Source organism: Phalacrocorax carbo, chromosome 6, assembly GCF_963921805.1.
Source record: "Phalacrocorax carbo chromosome 6, bPhaCar2.1, whole genome shotgun sequence".
In the NCBI taxonomy this organism is placed as follows: Eukaryota; Metazoa; Chordata; class Aves; order Suliformes; family Phalacrocoracidae; genus Phalacrocorax; species Phalacrocorax carbo.
In genome coordinates this window covers 48198754-48220027 of record NC_087518.1, presented here as the reverse complement: position 1 = coordinate 48220027, position 21274 = coordinate 48198754, and the positions used below count along the sequence as shown (strand labels likewise).

Below are 21274 nucleotides of genomic sequence, written 5' to 3'. Positions count from 1 at the left end.
CCTGATGGCTGATGGAGCTTGCTTAACTGCAAACTAATCTCCTCCAGACCCAGAGGGCAGTCATACAGTTCTCCAGTAGAACTGACACAATAGCAAAGACCTGTGAAACTGACTTGAAAGAACGTGTCAGGCTGTCAAAGAGAGGATGTATCGGCAGGAGTATACAGCTGCTGCAGGATTGCCCGAAGGGTTCATAAATTCAGTGCACAGCACAGACTGAGTGGGTGGCTTTATTGGTTGGCTTTGTTTTCTTTAATTTTCCTAATATGCTCTAAGTAGCTTGGAGTTCTCTTTGCATCAAAATGAGCCTACCGATACCCCCTAGATGATGACTTTCTTTTCCTCCTGGGAAGAAACAAAAGGGTTCCTGGAGAAACACTGTGGGGATCAGATGATCTCGCTTTATTAATGAATTCCTTGGGATTTATCAGAATCATTCTAAAGATGCTGCTCCAGAAGGTGATGCATTTGGTCATTATTATTCAAAGTCTGTCCTTCCTATGAGTGTGAGTCCTCCAGACAGCTCTAAACATTTGCTGGATTATGGCCCTCAATGTTTACAGAATTACCTAATGTTAAATACAGCTAAGATTTAAGCCTTAGAATTGAACAGAAATATGCAGATCCCACCTTCCCTGATATGCAAGACAAGAGGGTTGCAACCCAGAAAAGTGGCTTGATTGCAAAAGGGGAGAAAAATAGACACAAGAGTAGAAAGATCCTGAATGCATCAACCAGAGTTAAGCAGGCATGTACCTTGGCAGAATTAACTCAGGCATCTTTGCACTGTTTCCTGCTATCCTTATTAACTTACAAAACATCAGTCATTTCACCATGGCCCTACAGAGGAGTTTCAGCTCTACACCAATGGCTCACACAACACTAGCAAAGAAGGAAAAAAAATAAACTAAACCACTTAATTCTCTGGTTTTTGATTTAGAGCTATAAGAATCTTATGGGGAAAAAGAATCTGGTTCATTATGTTATTGCTGCTCCACCCAGGACCAGGCTGAGCTCCGCAGAGCCTGGAAGGTGACTGTTCTCTTCCCCTCCATGACAACTGGACACGTGGAGGTCTGAAACCCTTTCAGGGCCAGCAAGCAGACTGCACCACAACTGTACAGTTTCCAAAGTTGCCTGCACCAGGGAAAAGATTCCCAGCAGAGCTCTATAAGTGATAAAAAGAAACTCTTTTATGAACCTAAGCAGGCTTTGTTCTACTTGGGAAACCACTAAAAGTTGCTGCACTACAAGGAATAGCCAAAGACAACAACATTTCTCCTTTCAAACCTTTTGCTGAATTGTCTCACCGGGACTCTGAGCACTCCCTATGCCCAGAGTTACCTTTTCACAACTTGGCAGCAGTGCCTTTCTGTGGGTACCAGGAACCTTTGGGTTTTCAGTGTGCTTAGTTTAACAAAGGTGAGCACTGGGAATGGAAGAATGGACTAGTTTTACCTAACACCTCCCTTGGGGGCTTGTCATATAGTGCTGTTTTGCATGTTCAGTAAGCACAAGCAAACAGCCACATTGTGGTTTTAGTCTTATGACATTAACTGTGGTAGCAATAAGAACTACAGAGGTCTTAAGATGGATAGATCAGCCCAAGCAAAGAAGGCAAAAGGTAGATTTCTCTGCAGTGAGATGGAGAATACATTTACATATGAAAATCTAATACATAATGGAAAAAGGAAAAGGGCATTACATAAATAATGCTAGGGAAGAAATGAAAAATATGTATTTTTAAACACATTCTAAAAATGGTTTCTAACCTCTGCAAATGTGTTGCTGAGTCAAGCAGAGACCCAGAAGCAACAGTTATTAACCAGGCAGGCACACAAATCTGTGTGATACAGAGACCAGAGGGACACTATGGGAGGTCAGTCATCCACAACCATCCTTTCCAGTTTCCTTCAGCTGTAGAGTGTTGCAGGAGTATATTGGGGAGCATCTCTATTAATTTGCCCTGACCTTTAATAACTTGCAGACATTTGCTATTGGCCACTGTAACAGGTGGGCTGCTCAGCTAGACAGACTCCTGGTGTGACCCGCTGCCAGTATGAAAGTAGAACACATACTGCTGGAAAGGAAGAAGAGCATGCTCCCATGGGTGATGTGGTGCCCTAACATTCTGGGTCTCTCAAGAAGAAACACGTGTGGGATTCAGAACAAAGTGGGAATCTGAGCTGAGAGGAGCTCAGGAAAAAGCACACATTGCATTTTCTTGTGCTCCAGCTCAGAAGTTTGGTCCACTCACCTGAAGAGGAGAGCTGAGGTATCCACTCCTCAGGACTGAACCTCAACTGCTCACCTCTACTGGGGCTGCTGCTTTGCCATTCCTATACAAAGATGGCACATACGTGTGTTCCCCAGACGCTAACAACGGCAGCTGACAGCCTGTCCCTGTAGGAACCCTGCACAACTGTTTGCCTTCATTCCTCCTGTGGAGACAAGTGAAGTGATCACTTCTGGTTACTCTTTATATGTGAAAACTTACACTAAGCCAGCTTAATGGCACCTTTTGGCTGCTTTGTTGATTTCCACTTTACTAGGTTTGCAGTTTATACTGCTTCACTTTTACAGCATTTTCCTGTCTTTCCATTCAAATAATCTAAAAAGGTGCAAGGCAGCTCGCCTGTTTCCACTCAGGCAAAGTCACTTATAAGACTCCTGACATCTCTACTTGTGAAGAGGTAAAATTCTCCAGGAGGGTATAAGTACATGTTTCCATCTGAAGAACACAAGGGAGGAAGTTAGAAGGATATAACTTTCAGGGCTTCTCTAAGCATTGAGGGGTTTTGTTGTTGCTGTTTTAGGAAGAAGAAAAAACACTGTTTCCTAAAGAATTCTGTTTGGAGACAGTCTTATTGCAGAATCTACTTTGAAGCATATTAAACTAAGAAGGAACAAGATGCTCTTGTTCCAGAATAAGAATTGCTCAAGAAATGTTCTGTTGCACTCTACATTCACAGCCTGCCTCAGATGCAAATGAACTCTCAAGTGCCTGCAAGTCCTCAGACAGAAGCTCTTCCCAAGCACTTTGCAGCAATGGATTTAAACTCTGGCAGCACTGTGACCACATAAGCTAATGTCAAGGTGCTATTTCCATCATATCATTGGCCTTCAGGAACACTGCCAAGAAGAAAAAAGTTCATATGTAACCAGGGGTGAAGACTCTCTAACTTTCTACCTTGAATAATCAGAGTGAATCTTAACATCTTAAATGTAAATTTAACTTTAATAAACAGCTTCTTTTACAGCATGAAAGATACAGACATCAGAAGGCAGAGCTGAACATGTTGGACGAACTGAGACCCCAGACTGACATGCACACTGCAAAAGTAAGGGTTTGTTTCAAAGCCACCAGAGGGGTCTGTTAGCTGAGCATGGTGGCAGTCATCTCCCACTGCTGTATCCAGTGCAGGGCAGGCAACCTGCCTGCAGTGAATTAGGGGTTCTCTTCCAAGGGATTTCTAGTTCTGACCCTGGACTGTGCAGCTTGATGGTCCCTGCTCTTCCCCAGGTGTAAGAGACAGACCCAACTTTGGAAAGATGGTATCCAGGAGAAGGCTGGGTCACAGCATTTTTCAACTCTACTCTTGATTCTGCAACAGACTGTCTCCTGTTTGAGAGAAGATGGTTAATGTTCAGTGAGGCTGAATGGCTTCTCCTGTACCAGGAAATTAGCCATCCTTCTGTTATCACTTTGCTGTTATGACACCAAGCACTGATGTCTGTAAGGAGATTGGCTGCAGTGGTGATTAGTGCCACCATGGCAGTAGAAATTTAATAACCATGAAAATGGAAGTCTTTCAGTGATGTTAGAAATAGCTCCTTTTGGGTAGGTGGAGGCCCTGATGAACAAGAACTTGCCCTGTCGTCATTGTCTGCACCACATCTGTTCTGTAGTCACCCAAAGACCTGCTTATGCTTGACCATAACATAAGACAGAGTCCAGCTTTGTAATATGTTGCCTACATGCTGTACCACTGGCTGAAAATTTTGAAGAAACTTTGTCATAAGATGACCTACAAACTTTTGCTTTCCTCCTATTTTTTAACTGAACACTGAGACGAATTTTTAACTTTCTTTGTTTCTCCCCTTTCCCCCCATGGTTTTTTTCCTTCAGTGATAAAGTGACAAAAAAGTGAGGAGAGAAGGAAAAAAAGGAAGGGAAATAAGAGAAAAATAAAAGTGAGCTTGTATGAAATTTCAAATAAAGCATTCTCTTTGAAAATCTGTGGCATTAAAAAAAATACAAATTAATTATTTTTCATCTCTCAAATTATCTTCTACATTTAGCAGCAGCAGACTATAACTGTAACCTCCAAATCAGAGCATGGATACCAGGGAATGGTTACCATTTGCTGAGCATGTAATAAGTAATTTGACCCATGAACTAGCACTATAGGGGACACCTGGAAATTGTCACTTAGGAGCTACATCTGTCACTAAGGAACCAACTTTCCTAGGGAGGGCGACTTTTTAGACAGCTCTGTGTCACTGTTCAAAACCACCCTAAATCCACACTTCCTGCCTACAAAGTGTTTAACAGAAGTTTGCCAATGCATTAGGGTCCCAGCAAGGCAATTCCTGCTTACATTTCTTCCTAGATAAAATGAAGCAGGAATGATAAAGAATTTGTGGCCCCTTTTGGCTGGGCCATGTGCCTCATTACCCCTCCTCTCTATATCCTCAGAGTCCAGAGAAGCAGGACTGCACTGAAAGAGCAAAGACAACTTCTGAAGGGCTATTGTCTGGGGCAGGAGCCTCTTTCATCTTAAGTCCAATTCTTACCCTCCAAACAAGCTTTATGCCCTTTTCTCGGTAAACTGCATAACTCAAGGAGACATGCCTCTTATAAAGATGTACACAATACCTTGTGACAGACACACAGAGCATGTGAGCAATCTGTGCAGGGGCAGAGGAGGATTTTCACCCAGGTGCCCTTGTGTCAAAGAAAAGTTTCCAGCAGCCAAGTCCTAGACACACGTGAATACTAGCTCCTCAGAGCAGCAGCTATAGCAATGCAGAAGGAGCAAGAAGGCAAGTGCAGGGCACCTCAGAGACAAAAGAACTGAAAACAAAATAAAAAAAATTTTAAAAAATCAATTCAGCTGAACCGAGCCAGGGCAGGTAAAGAACAAAGGGTCAGAAGACAAAGCCGGAAACAATAGACCAGCAAGATTAATATCTTGTGAGGAAGAGCTGGGACACAACTGAAGGATAATGGAAAAGGCTTAAAGAAAAATATAAAAACTAGAAGAGATTCCTAATTGTGAAGCCTGACATACCACTACAACACCTGCAGCTTGATCAGTACAGATCTCACACACTGCTGCACTTACAGAAAGGGCTTCATCTCACAACGTAGATTCCTTGAAATTATTGATGGTTAGTTACTAGGAGCCATTTATTTTTCCATTAATAACAGAGCCATGCAAGTGAGATCTAAAAACAACCCCAAACTTCCTGTGGTCTTTACAGCCCTGTTCTGACTTTTGCATGTTCATGTCCTGGTCTAAATCAGCTGGGGCAGGACTTGAAGATTTCTGCCTGGGATTTCCCCACTAGCAACAGATGCTCCAGCACTGTTTGACCCATGCATGCAAAGTCCAGTTTGGGGAAGCTCACATGCACAGTACACTGGATGCTCTTGGCCAGCTGGACTGCTGCACAGCCACAGATTCAGCAGGCGATGCCACAAGCAATGTACTACCTAAGACTTCCAGAAGGCCTGCTCTCGCATGTAGGCCCAGAGAAGATCTGTTGCATGGGTATATTATTGCTCCCTAGAAGTGCAGGGCTCGCTGCCCATGGCCATACAGAACAATACACACAGAAAATGGCTCTGACCGAATAACTGGGAAGCCATGGATAAGTATCTTCAAAATCCACTTGGACTGCAATTTTTAGTGGGAAAACCAGGCCATATTAAGGAAAGCTAAGTGACCATGAAGTTCAGCTGAATCAATATTTTCTCTTTTTCCTATCCTCAGACATCAGCAAAGTGTCACAGTGTGCTGTTACGAAGATGACGTGCGTTGCCCTAGAGGTAGGTTGGTTAGGGCTTGAAGGAAATTATCTTTAAGCTAACGTTATTCAAAAGTATGAGCAGTCAAGAAACATTGCAAAACCAGTACGTTTAAGAGATTAATTGGGCAATCCCACGCAGAGACAAAGTAAATTTGCCTGCCGTTGTATAGTGAAGCCTTTCTCAATTCTCCCTCTTGAAGACCAAGGGCTGCTTCAGGTTACTGTAAAGAGGATTAGTTAATCAGAGGTAGTCAAAGGCCTGCCCTGGGCAAAGGGCAAACCGAATCAAACAAAACCACTTGACATTTCTTAGCTGCGTAGGCAAAGCTGACCTTGTTGTCCCAGGGATGAGGAATTAGGAGTGATCCATTCCTCCTACTAGAAGATGCAAGGTGAGCAGGCAGGGCTAGGCTTGGGGGCGGGGGGGGTGGGGTGGGGTGGGCAGTGTGAGCCTCCCTGGCAAGTCCAATTTTCCATTCCCACTACTACTTATAGGATGGAAGGGATGAGGCAGCAGCTTCTGCTGTTGGTGGGAAGGGGTCTCCCAGCCACCCAACAGCCCTCACCACAGATGACAACTCCTCCCTCAGAGGAAGCCCAGGTCTCTAGAGCTCTGGAGATTCATTCTTCCCTCTGCAGACTGCAGCCCCCAGCCTCTGCACAGCCCCTCTACCCACCCCTGCCACCATCACACCTTCTTCTCTTCCGTGGAGGGTTTCCCTGGCACATCCAGAATGCGTATGTGGTAAGAGAGTGAATCACATAACTCTATAGTTAGAGAAGTTTAACCTCCTTATAAATTTCCTGCAGCTCAGGAAACCAGGTGTGTAACCTCTCATACCTGCATGACACCATAGTGAATTGATTCAAAACCTGTGGTATCTTGTAACAGCTAGTGTCACTTTGGGTAGCAGAAATTCTTCTAACTGTCTATTTACATCAACACAATTTTAAGAGGAGCTTTTATTTCCATTACTTCAATATGGATGTTTTATATTCTCAGAACAACCTCTCTCTCTCCTGGGATACTTCACACTAAAATCCCATCCAGGAGATTTACAAGGGACAGACAATAGTGTTTTTCATGTTGCTTTAGAAGTCAAGGAGAGTGTGTTTCCCTTTGTATTAAAGCTTAGGAGCTGAGCACTTAAAGAAAAAAAAAAAATCTTAGTGAGAAGGATGAATGCAGCCTAACAACTTTAACAGAGCCCTGCAGCTCATTTTATGGTTGGGCTGTTGAATTCTGTTGTCTTTGTCTGCTTCTCATCATTTGGCTTCCTGAACCCCTATAAAAGGGACCATGAACTGCAGCTTCTGTTCACCATGTTCCCTCACTGCTTGTAAGTGCTAAGATGTGGCTAAATGAACAGGTGTTTCCATCCTCTCCTGCCACAACTTATGCAGATCATCTTTGTGCATGCAGAATACCATTCATTTTATAGAAAGGTTTTACTCATTTTTTTGACCAAGATCAGTCACATATAGGGTGGAAGTGTGCAATATCAGGTGCATTTTCCTATAGATTGCAGCCAGAAGAGGTTTGCGAAGGATACAAGAAGTATTGAAAGGGAATGGAAGCCCTGTGGTTTTGTACCTTTGGGGTGGCAAGAGAATAAAAAACTCAAAGTAAAGCTTCTGTTTAGTTCAGGTCTCTTCTGCATTAGCAATGCAGCCCACAAACTGAAACACTGGCAACATCCCCCCCAGAGGGCATTCCTGCATCAGACAGCACTCACAGGCCTGCTGCATGGCCAAGACAGAGGACCCTCCTGCATCCAAAGGTGAATGACAAACTAAGTCTTTATACATATGGAGATGTTCACTTTGAGTCTAGAAGTAGTCAGGACAGCATAAGCATTTGCTTCCAGTCTCTTTCATTTGGCGCACAAGACAGAACTGAGACTTTACAATAATATAACAAACATGCATATATAAGATCCCTACTCTTTATGGAATCCTACGTTGTTTCCTCCTCTGATAGGAAACATAGCTGAGAAATGAGGATGATTTGTCTTGCTAGAAGGAAGAATACAGCAGATTAAGTGAGACCAGAACCGATGCCTCCCATGCATTTATTCAGATGTAAATTCAGTCTGATATGAAGTCTGGCAGCTGATGCCTTCAAGCTTCCGAGGGCCCAATCACTACCACAACAGGCACTTTCTGGGTTCAGTGTTTTTCTCCAATACAGCTGCTGTTACCAAAAGCATCCTATACCAATGCCTACGGAACTCAGCTTCATTTCTTTAGGATAAATTTGTCCCCTGGAAACAGCTAAACAAGGCCATCACCTCTGTTACTTCAGAAAGGTTCTTTTCACATGTATAGGCTTCATTAGCTGCATTTACTCTTGCATTTAAAACATGCCCTGTCCTATCTTTCATTTACTATCATTTATGCCCTAATGCTCAAAAGATTTATGCTTAGTGAAGGAAGCAGAAAAGCAGCTTTTAACCCCAAGAGTTTATTCCTTCTTTTTCCTCATAATAAAAGACAGAGGTTGCCTGAAATTCCAAGTAGGAGCAACAAGTTTCAAAATGACCCTTTTCATGTGTACAACTGCCTCTCCCACAAGCAAAACAAAACAAAACCAACAACTAAAAGAACCCACCCAAAACAAAAAACCAAGTCACACTCTTACTAAATCCTTTGGGGATCCTGCAGGATCAAATTAAAAGAATTTTTCCGCAAGTCAAATTTGAATTTGAAGAATTGAAGGCACTGCCTCCATGAAGTGAACTAGAAAACTGCCACCAGTTTTAAGAGGCCATCTTGGAATCTGTCCAGGAATAAAATTCTTCATAGCATGTGAAGCACCTTGGTCACATAGAGAGCAAGTTCAATGACCCACTAGCCCAGTGACTTACTGTGAAACAGTAGGACTCTTAAGACAGCTAGTGGGAGACTTCTTTTCAGGCAGTCTGCCCCCTTCTACCCCAGTCTTTAAACTTAGAATCAAAGTTTGTTCAAAATATTTCAGGTTTTCTTTTTCCTGTCCTCTGCTGGCAAGAGGGTGGGAGTTAAAAACTCAAACCAAGAATGTTAACAGAAAACCAAGAGGTATTGCCCAGTGTTGTCTGGTTTTTCATTTCATATCATCTGATTTAAAGTGAAGTGCGAGGGAGCATTCATTTAAGCAGCTGTAATGAAAAAAGATTGATTGAAAAGTCATTTTTGCTCCATTTCTTATGGATGGGAGTCCCAGGTGTCTGTTTTCCTTATATTTTCTTTTTAATGGCTGTTCCCTATTCAGCCCATAAGCTTCAAGGTCAGCTTCAGGTCAAATTACACTCAGCACAAGATGCTCAGCATCTGCAAACCCAGCTGTGGGATCCCTCTCCCTCCCCTCTTGCACTGTACTGGGTCTTCCATCCCGGGCTCCCAGCCTGGCAAACTATACTGAAGTAAAACGCTTAAGGTACAAATTTTCATTTTTGCATTTAGATGGCATAGTGGATGCCACACTAGTGGATGTGTTAAAAAGATGACAAATGACATCCTGCTAATAGAACATGCTAACTGTATGAGGAAAGTACATGTCTAAGTACATTTAGACATGCTTAAGCTTGCAATGACTGACTGCTGGCAAAAGCCAAAGCACACAGGACAAACTTAAACAGGGTGGTCACCACACGTCTCTTACAACTTTCCATGCACATGAATAGTGAGGGACAGTTGCATATCTCCCATAAAGAAAATAAAATCTAGCAGCCAAAGGAAGGAAAATAAGACTGTAAGAACACTGGGGGGAAAAATGCTCCTATTGCCAGATCTTGGATAAAATCCAAGCCTTTAGAAAGCTGGCTTATCACCAGTGTTTAGAGGGAAGGGACTTGTACAGATTTTACACACACATATTTGTACACACTACATACATGTATAGGCATTATCTGACATCCGACCCTGTCTGTAAGAGTTAATAATTTACTTGCCTTAACAGTATATATTGTGGAAAACAGAAAATAGCATAGAGCATACATTTTCTTAAATGAAAATACCGGGGTGGTGGGGGGGGTGGGAATGAGGAAAAATATCTAAGGAAAGAATCTAAAACCACAGCTTCAGAAAGATCCCTCAGAAATCTGAACAGCCCATGAGAGATGAGTTCAAGCTGTAAGATAAATTCACCCTGTTTTGTGTTGCACTATAGAAGCCCTCCAGGAGTGGCAGTGATTCCAGTTGGTTAGAAAATGATCTATAAGAGTAAAGTGAAAACAACAGAGTCCTCTTCATCCTAAACCCCACTCCTGCTTACTCATCCCCAAAATGCTCATGACTGTCACAGTCTGAGGAGGAGAGAACCATCCTACCTTTAGATGTAAAGGGGACTCATGCAAATATATTCTCTGGTGACTAACTCTCCATCTCTATTCCTGAACTTCACAACCAGCAGTTAAGAATTATCAGGAAAACTTCCTAAAAAGGCTAACCTGAAGCATCGTAATAACTCTTAAAAGACCAAAACAGAAACAAAAGGTACTTAATCCATCTTTCTATGAAGAGGCCCTCTGGGGTTTTGTCTGCCTTTTAAGGAAGTGAGCTACAGCTCAGCAGCTGCACCATGTGTGAAATATTATAGCACTTGTTTTTAACTGCTGGATGAGGTGCCTAATGATTCTAGGGAGGTCTGGCTACCGCTGCAAGCACTCCACAGCTGTAAGGAGACAGAGGCGTGTATCCAAGTTTACAATACTTGTACGTCTACAGGAACACAGGGTATTTGTACCCCAAATTCCGTTTTTAATGGATTCTTCATAATGGGATATAAAGAAGGATGACACAGAAACAATACAACTTTGAAGGGTGAGAGGACCTTACGGTCTTTTGCCACAGGAACACAAAGATCCTTGCTTAGATTTAATCTGTGGGTAAAGTGAAGGACAAAGGACCAATAGTCAGGACTGAGCATATCCTGATGAATCAAGGCTAGACAACTTGCTTCTTATCAGGGTATCTTGCACACTCAAAAAAATGGAAGATGTAATATGAACCTTCTCTCAGGCCCCACGAAGCTGGTGTTTGGACTACACGTAGCTATCTATCTTTAGCAGCAAACAGACCAAAGAGGGCAGGAAGAGACTTGGCTAGCTCAAAGACAGGTAGAAAAATGAGTAAGGAGTTAGTTATGAGCTTATAGCTTTAAAGAGGAAGATAGAGCCTGAACTGAATGAAAGAAACCCAAGAAAAAATTAAGAACAAAAAAAAAATAATCTTGTAACTCGTTATTTATTCCCCTATGGGCTCATTCTCCAGGCCTCAGCAGTCACAATTCTGCTCTTCCATATACGAGATGCTGCTTGCACCTGGGGAATCTTTGGGATTAGCTTCCATATCTTAATACTTCAGGTGCTGAGCATAATCAAAGATGCAAGAAGAAATCTCTCTACTGAAAAAAAAATCCTGAATTGTTCCATGTGCGCTGGGCTGGCATTTGGCTATTAAATCTGTGACACCTAACTGCCAAAATGCTTCCCAAGACTCCAGAAATAAAATTCCTCATTGCACCCTCACTTGACTGCCCAAGGTCCATTTTGTCCCTTCTCGTGTCCCTCCCACAGAGAAGTTTCCAAAGATGGAGCAAGCACCCAATTTCACATTTGGCAATGCTAGAAACAATGCAGCAATAGCCGTGAAATGTTTGCCATTTCTACTTGTCTTGACACTAATTATACACACAAGGCAGCTTCATCTGCACTGGGCAGAATGGCTCAATGCACAGAGGAGTTCAGTGCCTTCAGATCCATACATTTCCAAGTGAGTCAAGCGTGTATTATAATTGCAGTCACAGCAAGTTTCTGATGTGCTTCTCCAAGACTGACCCCTCCTTTTTCTTTTTATTTTTCCTCCACTCTTTTTGTTTTAAATTTTTCCTACAAAACATGAAGTTTCTCTGAGGCAATCAGAGCATGACTTCCATCCAGTTGTTTCATCAGGCTAAGCGTGCCACCCGCTTTTTCACATTCCCTCTTTTTTCCTTTTGAATAAACTCTCCATTATCAAAATAACACAACGTCATTTACAAAGTACCGCCACAGCAGCATGCCTCAGCCCTCATTTCACAGGGCTATGCCAGCAGCCACAAACAGAATCAAAGCATCCAATTAAAAATCCATATTCATTAACAAACATCATGTGTACTATAATGCCCTGCATTGACTATGCCACCACAGGAGATGGGAAGCTCACTGAGTTTTCCTGCTCTCAGTCTGAAGCACCATTTTATTAAAGGAAGGTTTTTACCTTTGCTGCTCCACAGGTGGGCAGGAAGAAGCCCAGTGTCCTGCTAGCCCATCGGGCCAGGACAGCAGAAGTGACAGCTGTTGAACCTTTGCCTTAGAGACATGCCAGACACAGGATCTTGCCAGGATGAGAAGCACGCAGAGAAGACCATGAAACCGTGCCAGACCTTTCCCACCAAGGTCTTTAGGTACCAACAGGGCCAGTCGCAAACCAATCTGTGGCATTACAAGCAGCCAACGTAATAAACTGCATATGCTTGATTGATGCAACTCATTGGCTAGGCAGGGCCAGGTCCAAGCTGATGTAGTAAATTAGCATATTGCCTTGGCTTCAGGGAAGTTATGTTGATTTACACCATCAACAATTTACCACCGCAGAAAGTCACATACCATAAGTACAATATTTCAGACGTATACAATGAAGTTATACAAACACATGCCAGGATTATTTATTTATTTGTATCCACAAGCCTGAGATTTACAACTCTATAAATATGAGCTGGGCAATTTGCTTTCTATTTTTAGCAGGAATGCTTTGTGCAGGGAACAGCTGTCAGCCACTGGGAGCTGTGGTCCCTCAGAGCAGCAGCTTCAGACTAACAGAGGCTGGGAGAACTAGGGTCATTGCTTTGTGGTGGAAAAGAACCTGAAGATGGTAGACAGCAAAAAACCATAAGCACTTAACAGAGAACCACTCTCAGAGCTTTTCCAGACTGTTTTCCAAGGCAAAAGAGCCTTACATGATCGCATTGCATATGTACGAGTGTGACTATCAGTTCTTCCTGACAGCTTCAGCCCACGGTTCAATTCTGACCAAGTTCAACAAACATCCACAAGTCTCACAGGTAATATATTCCTACTGCCTCCAAGAAGGCAAGCATCTGGGTAGAGGTGAGAGATGCTGCTATATCCTCACTGTGGAAAAAACTGTCATATGAACGCAGCCTTCTATCAGACCCAAAGCTATGCAAACCCAATGCCTGCATTGATAGGAAATTGGATCTCATCAGAACTGCCATCTTCATGCAGACACTCACCTTGGCACACGAAGGAAGATGGTGTTTCCCCGGGGTGGACTCGTGCAGTGATGAACACCACTTTCTGTTCAGCCCCTGGACGCAGATTTGCTGCAGCAGAAGGGGGTGGCAGGGGACAGAGGGAAAAAGAGAGATAAAGATCCTTAAACTGGGTCCCATATGTAGGACACAAAGGGCCATTAATATTAAAGCATATCCATTTATTAAAATTGGTTATACATTATAAATAAGCACAATCTATAATTAAAGGAGGCAACATCACTAGGTCTCCATACCAGGCCATATAGCAGACTGCACAAGGGCTGCAAAACTAATGACATGCTGCTACAACAAAGTTAGCTCACTTTTTAAAAACCAAGATTTACTGCAGTGAGTTTAACTGTACTGTAATTGCTCTCTCACTTGTGATAAATGTCCCCCTGGGGCGACAAGAACAACAGTGGGGGTCCATTCACCATGTAAAGCCAATTGCACCCTGCATTACACTTGAAACAAGCCTTAACAGTGCCAAACAATGGTAAAATGCTAACAAATGACACTTATTAGGTTTTACTCTGGGAGATTTTGGGAGGTGGGTGTTTATGGTTTGTTTGGTTTTTTTTTTTAATCTCATAACAATTTAGGGCTGCATCTGCCCTGGCTGAAAGACATGTTCAAAAACAATGACGTATGGAAAAGAGACCAGGATTAAATCCAGCAACCTTCTCCACAAAGGGCATGAAAATGTGCTGGATCCCCTTCAAATTACAGGTAGGTGGAAAGGAGACTTATATCCCAGCTACACTGAACTTGGGTTAATCCCCCGGTATTGAAACCACATTACTTTGGCCACTTGCTTCAGCTGCAAACTGCATGGGTCAAGCAGGAGGTTTTCTGTGTTTGTGCAGTGACTGCATTTAATAAACAGGAAATAAAAAATATGCTTTTTCAAAATGGGTTCTGGGAATTTTAAAGACCATAAGAGGTCAGGACCTCAGTTAGATGTCTTATCTAGATCTGAACACACACAGCAGGGGTAATACTAAACACAGTAGGATCCAATTGCTAGAGAGAGTTAAACTGTTGTTTTGAAATAAAAAGTTTACACACTGAAAAGAGACTGGAAACTAAATCCAAGATTTTCTTTTTTTTTTTTAATTAGGTAGATGCATTATGTATATACCCAAACATAGACTTTTAATTTCAAAGATGTTTGGGAGTCCTCGAGACCATACCTGAGTTATTTTTTCTAATTTCCTGAATTCTTAGTAAAGCTCAGTTTCCCCAATGGTAAATCACACCTAACAGCGCCACAGAAATAATCAATATATTTTCGGTTGTTCTCAGGAGACAATCTCAGCAGGTTTCTTTTTTATTTCCTTAGCCTCTCTAAATGTCCTACAGCTGCTCACCCTGTAACTCAGCCATTCATTTGTTCTTTCATACTCCAGCTTCACCACTCTCTGGTGTTTTTGAGCCCCAGAGGCAAAGAAATATAAGAAAGAATGTCTCTGACAAACATAGCAGCTGGTAGGGTCAATTCTGTCTGCAGAGGAGAAGTGGGAGGCAGCAAAAAGGAACACAACACCATCAACTAGAAGTTGATGACCACCCCACATCATTTGCATTAACATTAAGTAGTGTGGGAGGAAGGAGATAAATCAGCAAACCAACTTTAATGAGCACTTCTGCAAGAGGAGAGGAGTTTTCCTCCTCTCTTCGAAAAACAGCATTACCTTAAAGAGACAGTGGCTCAGCACATAAATGATGCTCAGCAACATGACTGCCACTGTTTCAGCTGGAACAGCTCCTTGGTTAGGAAATATTTTGGACAGAGGATTAGTTTGAGGTCTTTTGTGGTTTAGTTTTGTTTGTTTTTAATTACAACATTTTTGTTATTTATGCTTTATCCTTCGTAACTGTTATTAAAATCACTAGTCAATTCATTCTCCTCTAGAACTGAAAAGAACTTTCCCAATTTAGGACTCAGTGCAAAGCTGATTGGAGACAACTGGAGATAAGGTAATGGCTGCAAAACAGGACTTCCCTTGCCTGCTTCCTTGGGAGATGGAAGGGCACCAGATCATCACCCTGCACCCAGTGCCAAGAAATTTCACTCCACCTTGGCTTACAATCCCCAATGCATCACTCAGTTTCCAGCCCATTGCATTTGCTGCGGAGTGTGAATGCACAACCTTGCAAAGTACAGACCCCTCCATCGTACCCATCCTCCTAGGCATGCAGGGCTCCAAATGAGCACAGGCACAGCTGGCTGTCCATCTTCATGTAGCAGACATTTTCTCCAAGTTTGTCAAGCCCAACAATACCTTTAAAAATCTTTTTCTTTAAGCAATGTCCTTCATTATTCATACGGAAAGAACAAACACATGGCACATGTGACTCTGCACATGTGTATTTCTTCCTTGCATTTGGGCTGGATGAAATAGTGTGACCTGCTCACTTTTTTAAAGAGTCATTTTCAGGGTTTGAATTTCAGAATGCGTGTACCTGCATGAGTAAACATTTCTTAAATGTTTCTGTTAAGATTTTGGAAAAGCATATACCTTTAATGCAGCCTGGAAACCCAAGAAAATTCAGTAGTGTTTTCTAAATATGGGTGAAACTGGTAAAAGTTGCTTTGGTGAATAAAGTCCTTGCCTAAGTACAAGGGTCTGTGAACATATGGGAAGAAACAAAACTGGCAGACAAGCTTTCAGTTCTGCACATCATCTTCAATCACACTTCAGCTACTCTGAAAACGCAGGTAAAAAGGGGGACATACGAGGCAAGATGGATGCTCATTAGCTAAACTATGGGACAAGGTGCACCAAGGGCTTCCAATATGAACCAAAGACTAGTTCATACTTAACACCATAACACCTAAGAGTTTGAGATAGGAACTTTGAACCTGGCTAGTGCAGGTCATGCATTATTTACAGGCTGGGCTCCCGGCATGAACACTAAACCAGCACCAGTACGTTATAACCTGGTCTTGGAAATCATATATTTGGCCTCGCATGCTTGTCTTGGTCTCCATAACATCCTGTGATAAAAAGAATGACCAGTATGTACACATCCAGACACTCCCCTAAGTCCAAACAGCAACAGCGCTGTCTTCTCTCTCTGTGGTTTTATATATAGTCTAAAAATGAAAGGGCGAAAGAAAAACAGAAAGGATAAGCCTTATATGATCAGGCTAAAGTAGTAAAGATTTTTTTTTTTTAAATGAATGCTTTGTGTTCTTTTCTTCTTCGCCAGTTGCAGCGGGGTCCGTGCCCAGGTGCCGGCAGCGGGGGCGGCAGGGTGAGCTGCCCGAGGGAGGCTGGGTGCCCCGTGCCGGTCACGGCCGGCTCCAGCGGCCCCTCCGCAGGGCAGAGCTGAGCGCCGCAGCCGGGGCAGTGGGGCCGCCCTGGAAGAGCATTTAAGGAAGGGCAAAAGCACTGCGCAGGCAGAGGAGTGGGGAAGCCTGAGGAGAACCAGGGTTCGAGGAGGAGGGAAGGGGGTGCTTCAGGCGCTGGGACAGAGACTCCCCTGCAGCCCCGTGGAGGGACCAGGCTGGAGCAAATGCCCCCACTGCAGCCTACGGAGGAGCCCATGCCAGAGCAGGTTCTCCTGAAGGACCACAAGAAGGGCCCAGGCTGGAGCAGGGCAAAGTGAGGAAGAAGGAGCAGCAGAGAGGAACTGTTTCAGACTGACCACAACCCTGTTACCCATTCCCAGCACTGTTTGGGGGGCGGGTGGGCAGGGAGAGGAGCTGGGGCTGAAATCAGTCCTGGGAAAATGGGGCGGGGAGGGGGGTGGAAACTCTTTTAATTTTACTTTCTGATTCTCACTAAACAATTCTATTTTACTTAGCAATAAATTAAATTAATTATCCCCCAAGTCAAGTCTGCTTTGCCCAGGATGGTAATTAGTAGGTGATACCCCTGTCTTTGTCATGACCCATGAACCTTTTCATCTTATTTTCTCCCCCTGTCCTGTAGAAGAGGGAGCTGCTGGGTGGGCATCTGGCAGCTGGCCAAGGTTAACCCACCAAACCAACAATGGATAAAATACACTGTTTTGTAGTTGTTGTAAGTGTTACATTAAAACTGCAATCTACTTTCTACTTCAGGATTTAAAAGATCAATCAAAATTAAAAAGATTAGAAGTGCATAGCTTTGCTCAGTAGATGCCAAAAGCACTTAAGCAAAAATGACAGAAATGTATACTCCATTTAGCCACAACTTTGCCAGTTGTGGAAATGCAGAGAAATAATCTGTTGTGGTACCCCTTCTACCTTTCCAACTGGCACAGCTGTCAATCTTTGAAACAAAACTATTTGACAAAAGTGTTTTTCAAGGGAAGAAATACATAGATTTCTGGAATTATTTCTTTTACATTTTCTCTTCCAGAAAACATCTTGAAGATTGAACTAAGCATTTTCTTTTCTCTCTGAAGGCTACCACCACCATAATCATTGATAATATTTGCCTTGACTTAAGAAACTGACTGGGACATAAACAATCTGCCGCTACGTGTTACACCCTCATAACTTGCTACTCACCCACCACCATCCTGTCACTCTGCTGCAGAAAAGAATTCCCTTGGGCAAAGCTGTGAAGATCTAAGGTGCTAGTCAGAATAAACAGCACTAACCTTAAAATCTATTCTGGCTATAAAGCTACCTCAATGGTGATAAAACACCAAGCGAATGTCATACTGAAAGGAAACCCAGCTAGCTGCAAGCAAGCAAGTCAAATCTCTCACTCGGAATATAACTTGCATTGTTAGGCCCTCAGCACATGGTCCTTCTCTACTGCCACAGCATGTACAAGCCAACCACTTAAAGCAATCCCACTGGCAACACTCACCAGCTCTCACCTGAGACACAGCAATTTCCGCTTTCTGTTACATATTACACTAGTGCAACTAAAACAAAGTCCGAGAGAAAACAGCTTCTATTAAAAATCAAGACAGATCAAAATCTAAACCTTCATGGGAAGACAGCAAATTCACTTTGCCATTTTCATTCAATTTTCATTTTTATGCTACTATAAAAACATGAAAACGACAATATTTGTATGTAGTAGCTTAGTAATAAGTATCTAGAAATTTCATGCAGAAATATTACATTTATGGAATCCCATTTGTACTTCCAAATTTAATTGCTGTAACAGAACTGAGCTGCAGAACTTTGCTCAACATCCAGGATCTTTTCTGCTACCACGTCAGACCAGAAGCAGACTGCAAAGAGATTACAGTTTGTGGTTTCTTCAAGTCTTGTAGCCATGGTACGGTAGTGATACAAGTTCAGAGATTAGTACTAAGGCTGATGGAGTACAAAGGAAGAGCAAGTCTGGCCCTAGAAGTCTACTTCAGAAAGCCTTTAAAGAGCACCCATCAGGAGAATCTGGGAGTGAATTCCACTCCTCTGCAGAGGACTTCAAAGTTGGGGCAAGGTACTAGGAAAAGGTTGCATTTCTCCACTCCCACGTTTCACCCCAGCTGTAAAAGACCAGAAGGCTCTAATCAGAAGAAATGGAAATCCATCACCCTAAAAACATATGCCTAAAAAGTAATTTGATTTAAATACACACATATTTCATGAAAATGTATGTGTATCTCTTGCAAACAAATTCCATGCTGTCTTCCTTTCTCAGGTACTTTGCAGTATGAGGTGTGCTGTTGCCAGCATTTTATATTCAAAACCCTGTGAGTTAAAGACTCCACAGAGCAAATCCAAAGAACTCTATTGCATTACACTTCACTGTGCTGTCTTTGCTTGTCTGTGTCCAACAGAACTGCAACATCCGTGTTGAAAGCAAACACTGATGTCGTTGCTGTCCTGACTGCCTAGTCTCTACCACATTAACCTACTCTAGCAAATCAAATCCAAGCAGCGTTTACTGCACTCTGGCTTTTCCTAAGAGACCAGCTTAGCACCCAATTGCATTTATTTTTGTTACTTCTGGTTACAAATGTCATTTCAGGTAAGAGTGCAACATCTCAACAATCCACAGTGCAAAAGAACACCATTTTTGGTCACTACCAAATCCCACTGGACTTGGCGAGGTCAGCTAAACACACGCTTTTCTTTCTTGCCTTCTTATAGTTGGCTTGATCAGTACAAAGAAACTAGGTGGCACAGAAGCTAAAAATGGTGCTATCTGTACCACAGAGAGATGAATGAAGACTGGACTAGTTTTTGAAAGTCAGACACCTATTCCTATGTACTTTTACACTGAAAGGGAGGCAGCAGTATCACCTTAACTACCACCATGTTTAGATAGTCCCATGTGGAGCACAGAGGGTTTTTGTTTAGCAAAGCCTCACTTGTTCATGGACCTGCTACCCAGCAACAGTCCTGCCTGTAATGCTAAAAACTGGACCCAAACCTCTCAAGTTCTGGACTTTCATTCAGGTTCTAGCCCTGACTCTGTCAGGTGCTTAAATAGGTGATTTGTTTGATGGACTTCTATTGTGTTTAAAAATGTGCTTAAACATAAGTGTTGGCATAAGAGCTTTGCTGAATTGGGGCCATTTAGCAGGAAGCCTGCCTCTGAGATCATCACAATGTTTTAAAGTTGGAGATTGTGCAACTATTATCCTTTATTGCCCATTTTATGCCAAAGTCTCTCTTTCTTTTTACATTCCTCTTAAAAGCAAAGCTATTTTGGAGCATTTAATATTATTTAATCTCTTTACTCTGGCAGCACAGAAATTACAGAGACCATTACAATGGTCCTGTGTGTGCGTATGCTTTATTGATGTATATGCTGACCTAATATCAAATTGATTTTGCTCAGCTTTTCTGCTGACCATGGAAAAATGCAAATTGGGTATTATATTTGCACACTAATTTTATTGGGCCCCTGTGTCTTCATAAAAAGATAAAGTTTGGGCTAATAAAAATAAAACATTTCTGGTACTAATATAGGCAAATGTTTATGTAGGCAGGTAACAAATTGGTTTGTCATTTAGGGGAACATAAAGAGCACTAAAATAATCTTTAGGCAAAATAGATTGGTGGCTTTTGCTTAGCTTTTAGCTTTCATTTGCAAAATCAATTTAATGTAGCACAGTGTCTCAAAGACAGGGTGACACAGGATTAAGACATTCATTGTATTCCCCCTCCATAACTCCCCCTTATTCAGAGGCCCTGGGATTTGATTTTGCTCTTGTTCAAAGCAAATTAAATATATTCCACCAGAAAAGGGGAAAAAGGAACATTGAGACTTATGCCATATGCAAGCATCCTATAGGGACAAACACAGGGGCAGGATAGGAAAGTGAGACTCAGTGTTCTGAAGGTAGATGCTGAAAGAGTTATCAACACTTGTCAGTGCCACCAGGAATCTGAAAGTGTAATACTTGTATGATCTCCTTGCCTGGCTATTTCTTTGTTCCTCCTTCCTCTTCCCTCTTTAAGTCCTCTGTAACAATGCCTTTCTCGTCTCTAACAACCAACAGTCTCTGTTGGAATGCAGCTCAAGTGAACTTCAATGAAAGTTTAAGTAGATGGGCATACATCAACAGCCTAACTTCTATTTATTGAAATGAGTTGACCTATTTAAATCCCAGAGCAGGCACTATTTCTAAACAGCTCTTGTTTTTCATCCTCTTCTTCCCCTTCCCTCCCTCAGTTGCAGGGTATTTTGGAGGGGTTCCATGCAGTGGGAGGTTACATAAACAGTTTCGATGTTAATACTTGACTGCATTTTCAACCTAATAGCCCAGCAAAGGGATCTGACTGTAAAGCAAAAGGCCAGAAATATCTTCTGGTGAAATTATGCTGAAGCACATATCAAATGACACTACAGAGCTATATGCAAAAATCAGAAATGGCAAATGACTATAGAGCAAGATTCCCTCTTACTTCCCAGCCCCACTTGTTTGTTTTTAATCTTCACTACATCTTGGAAGCAACCATTTTTCCATTTGGGCTTTCTGATACCGGCAGCTTGCTATACTTCTGAGGAAGGATAATTAACAGCATGCAAA

The 21274-nt window shown here is 42.4% G+C and overlaps 1 protein-coding gene across 1 annotated transcript in view; it reads right to left on the bottom strand.

Moving 5' to 3' along the window:
• The window catches only part of AGBL4 (AGBL carboxypeptidase 4), a 984974-nt gene that overhangs the window by 220331 nt on the left and 743369 nt on the right, over nucleotides 1-21274 (bottom strand). The window contains exon 7 of the mRNA XM_064455128.1: nucleotides 13313-13402. Coding sequence (XP_064311198.1) covers nucleotides 13313-13402 — 90 coding nt within the window. The remainder of the gene's footprint in view (nucleotides 1-13312; nucleotides 13403-21274) is intronic.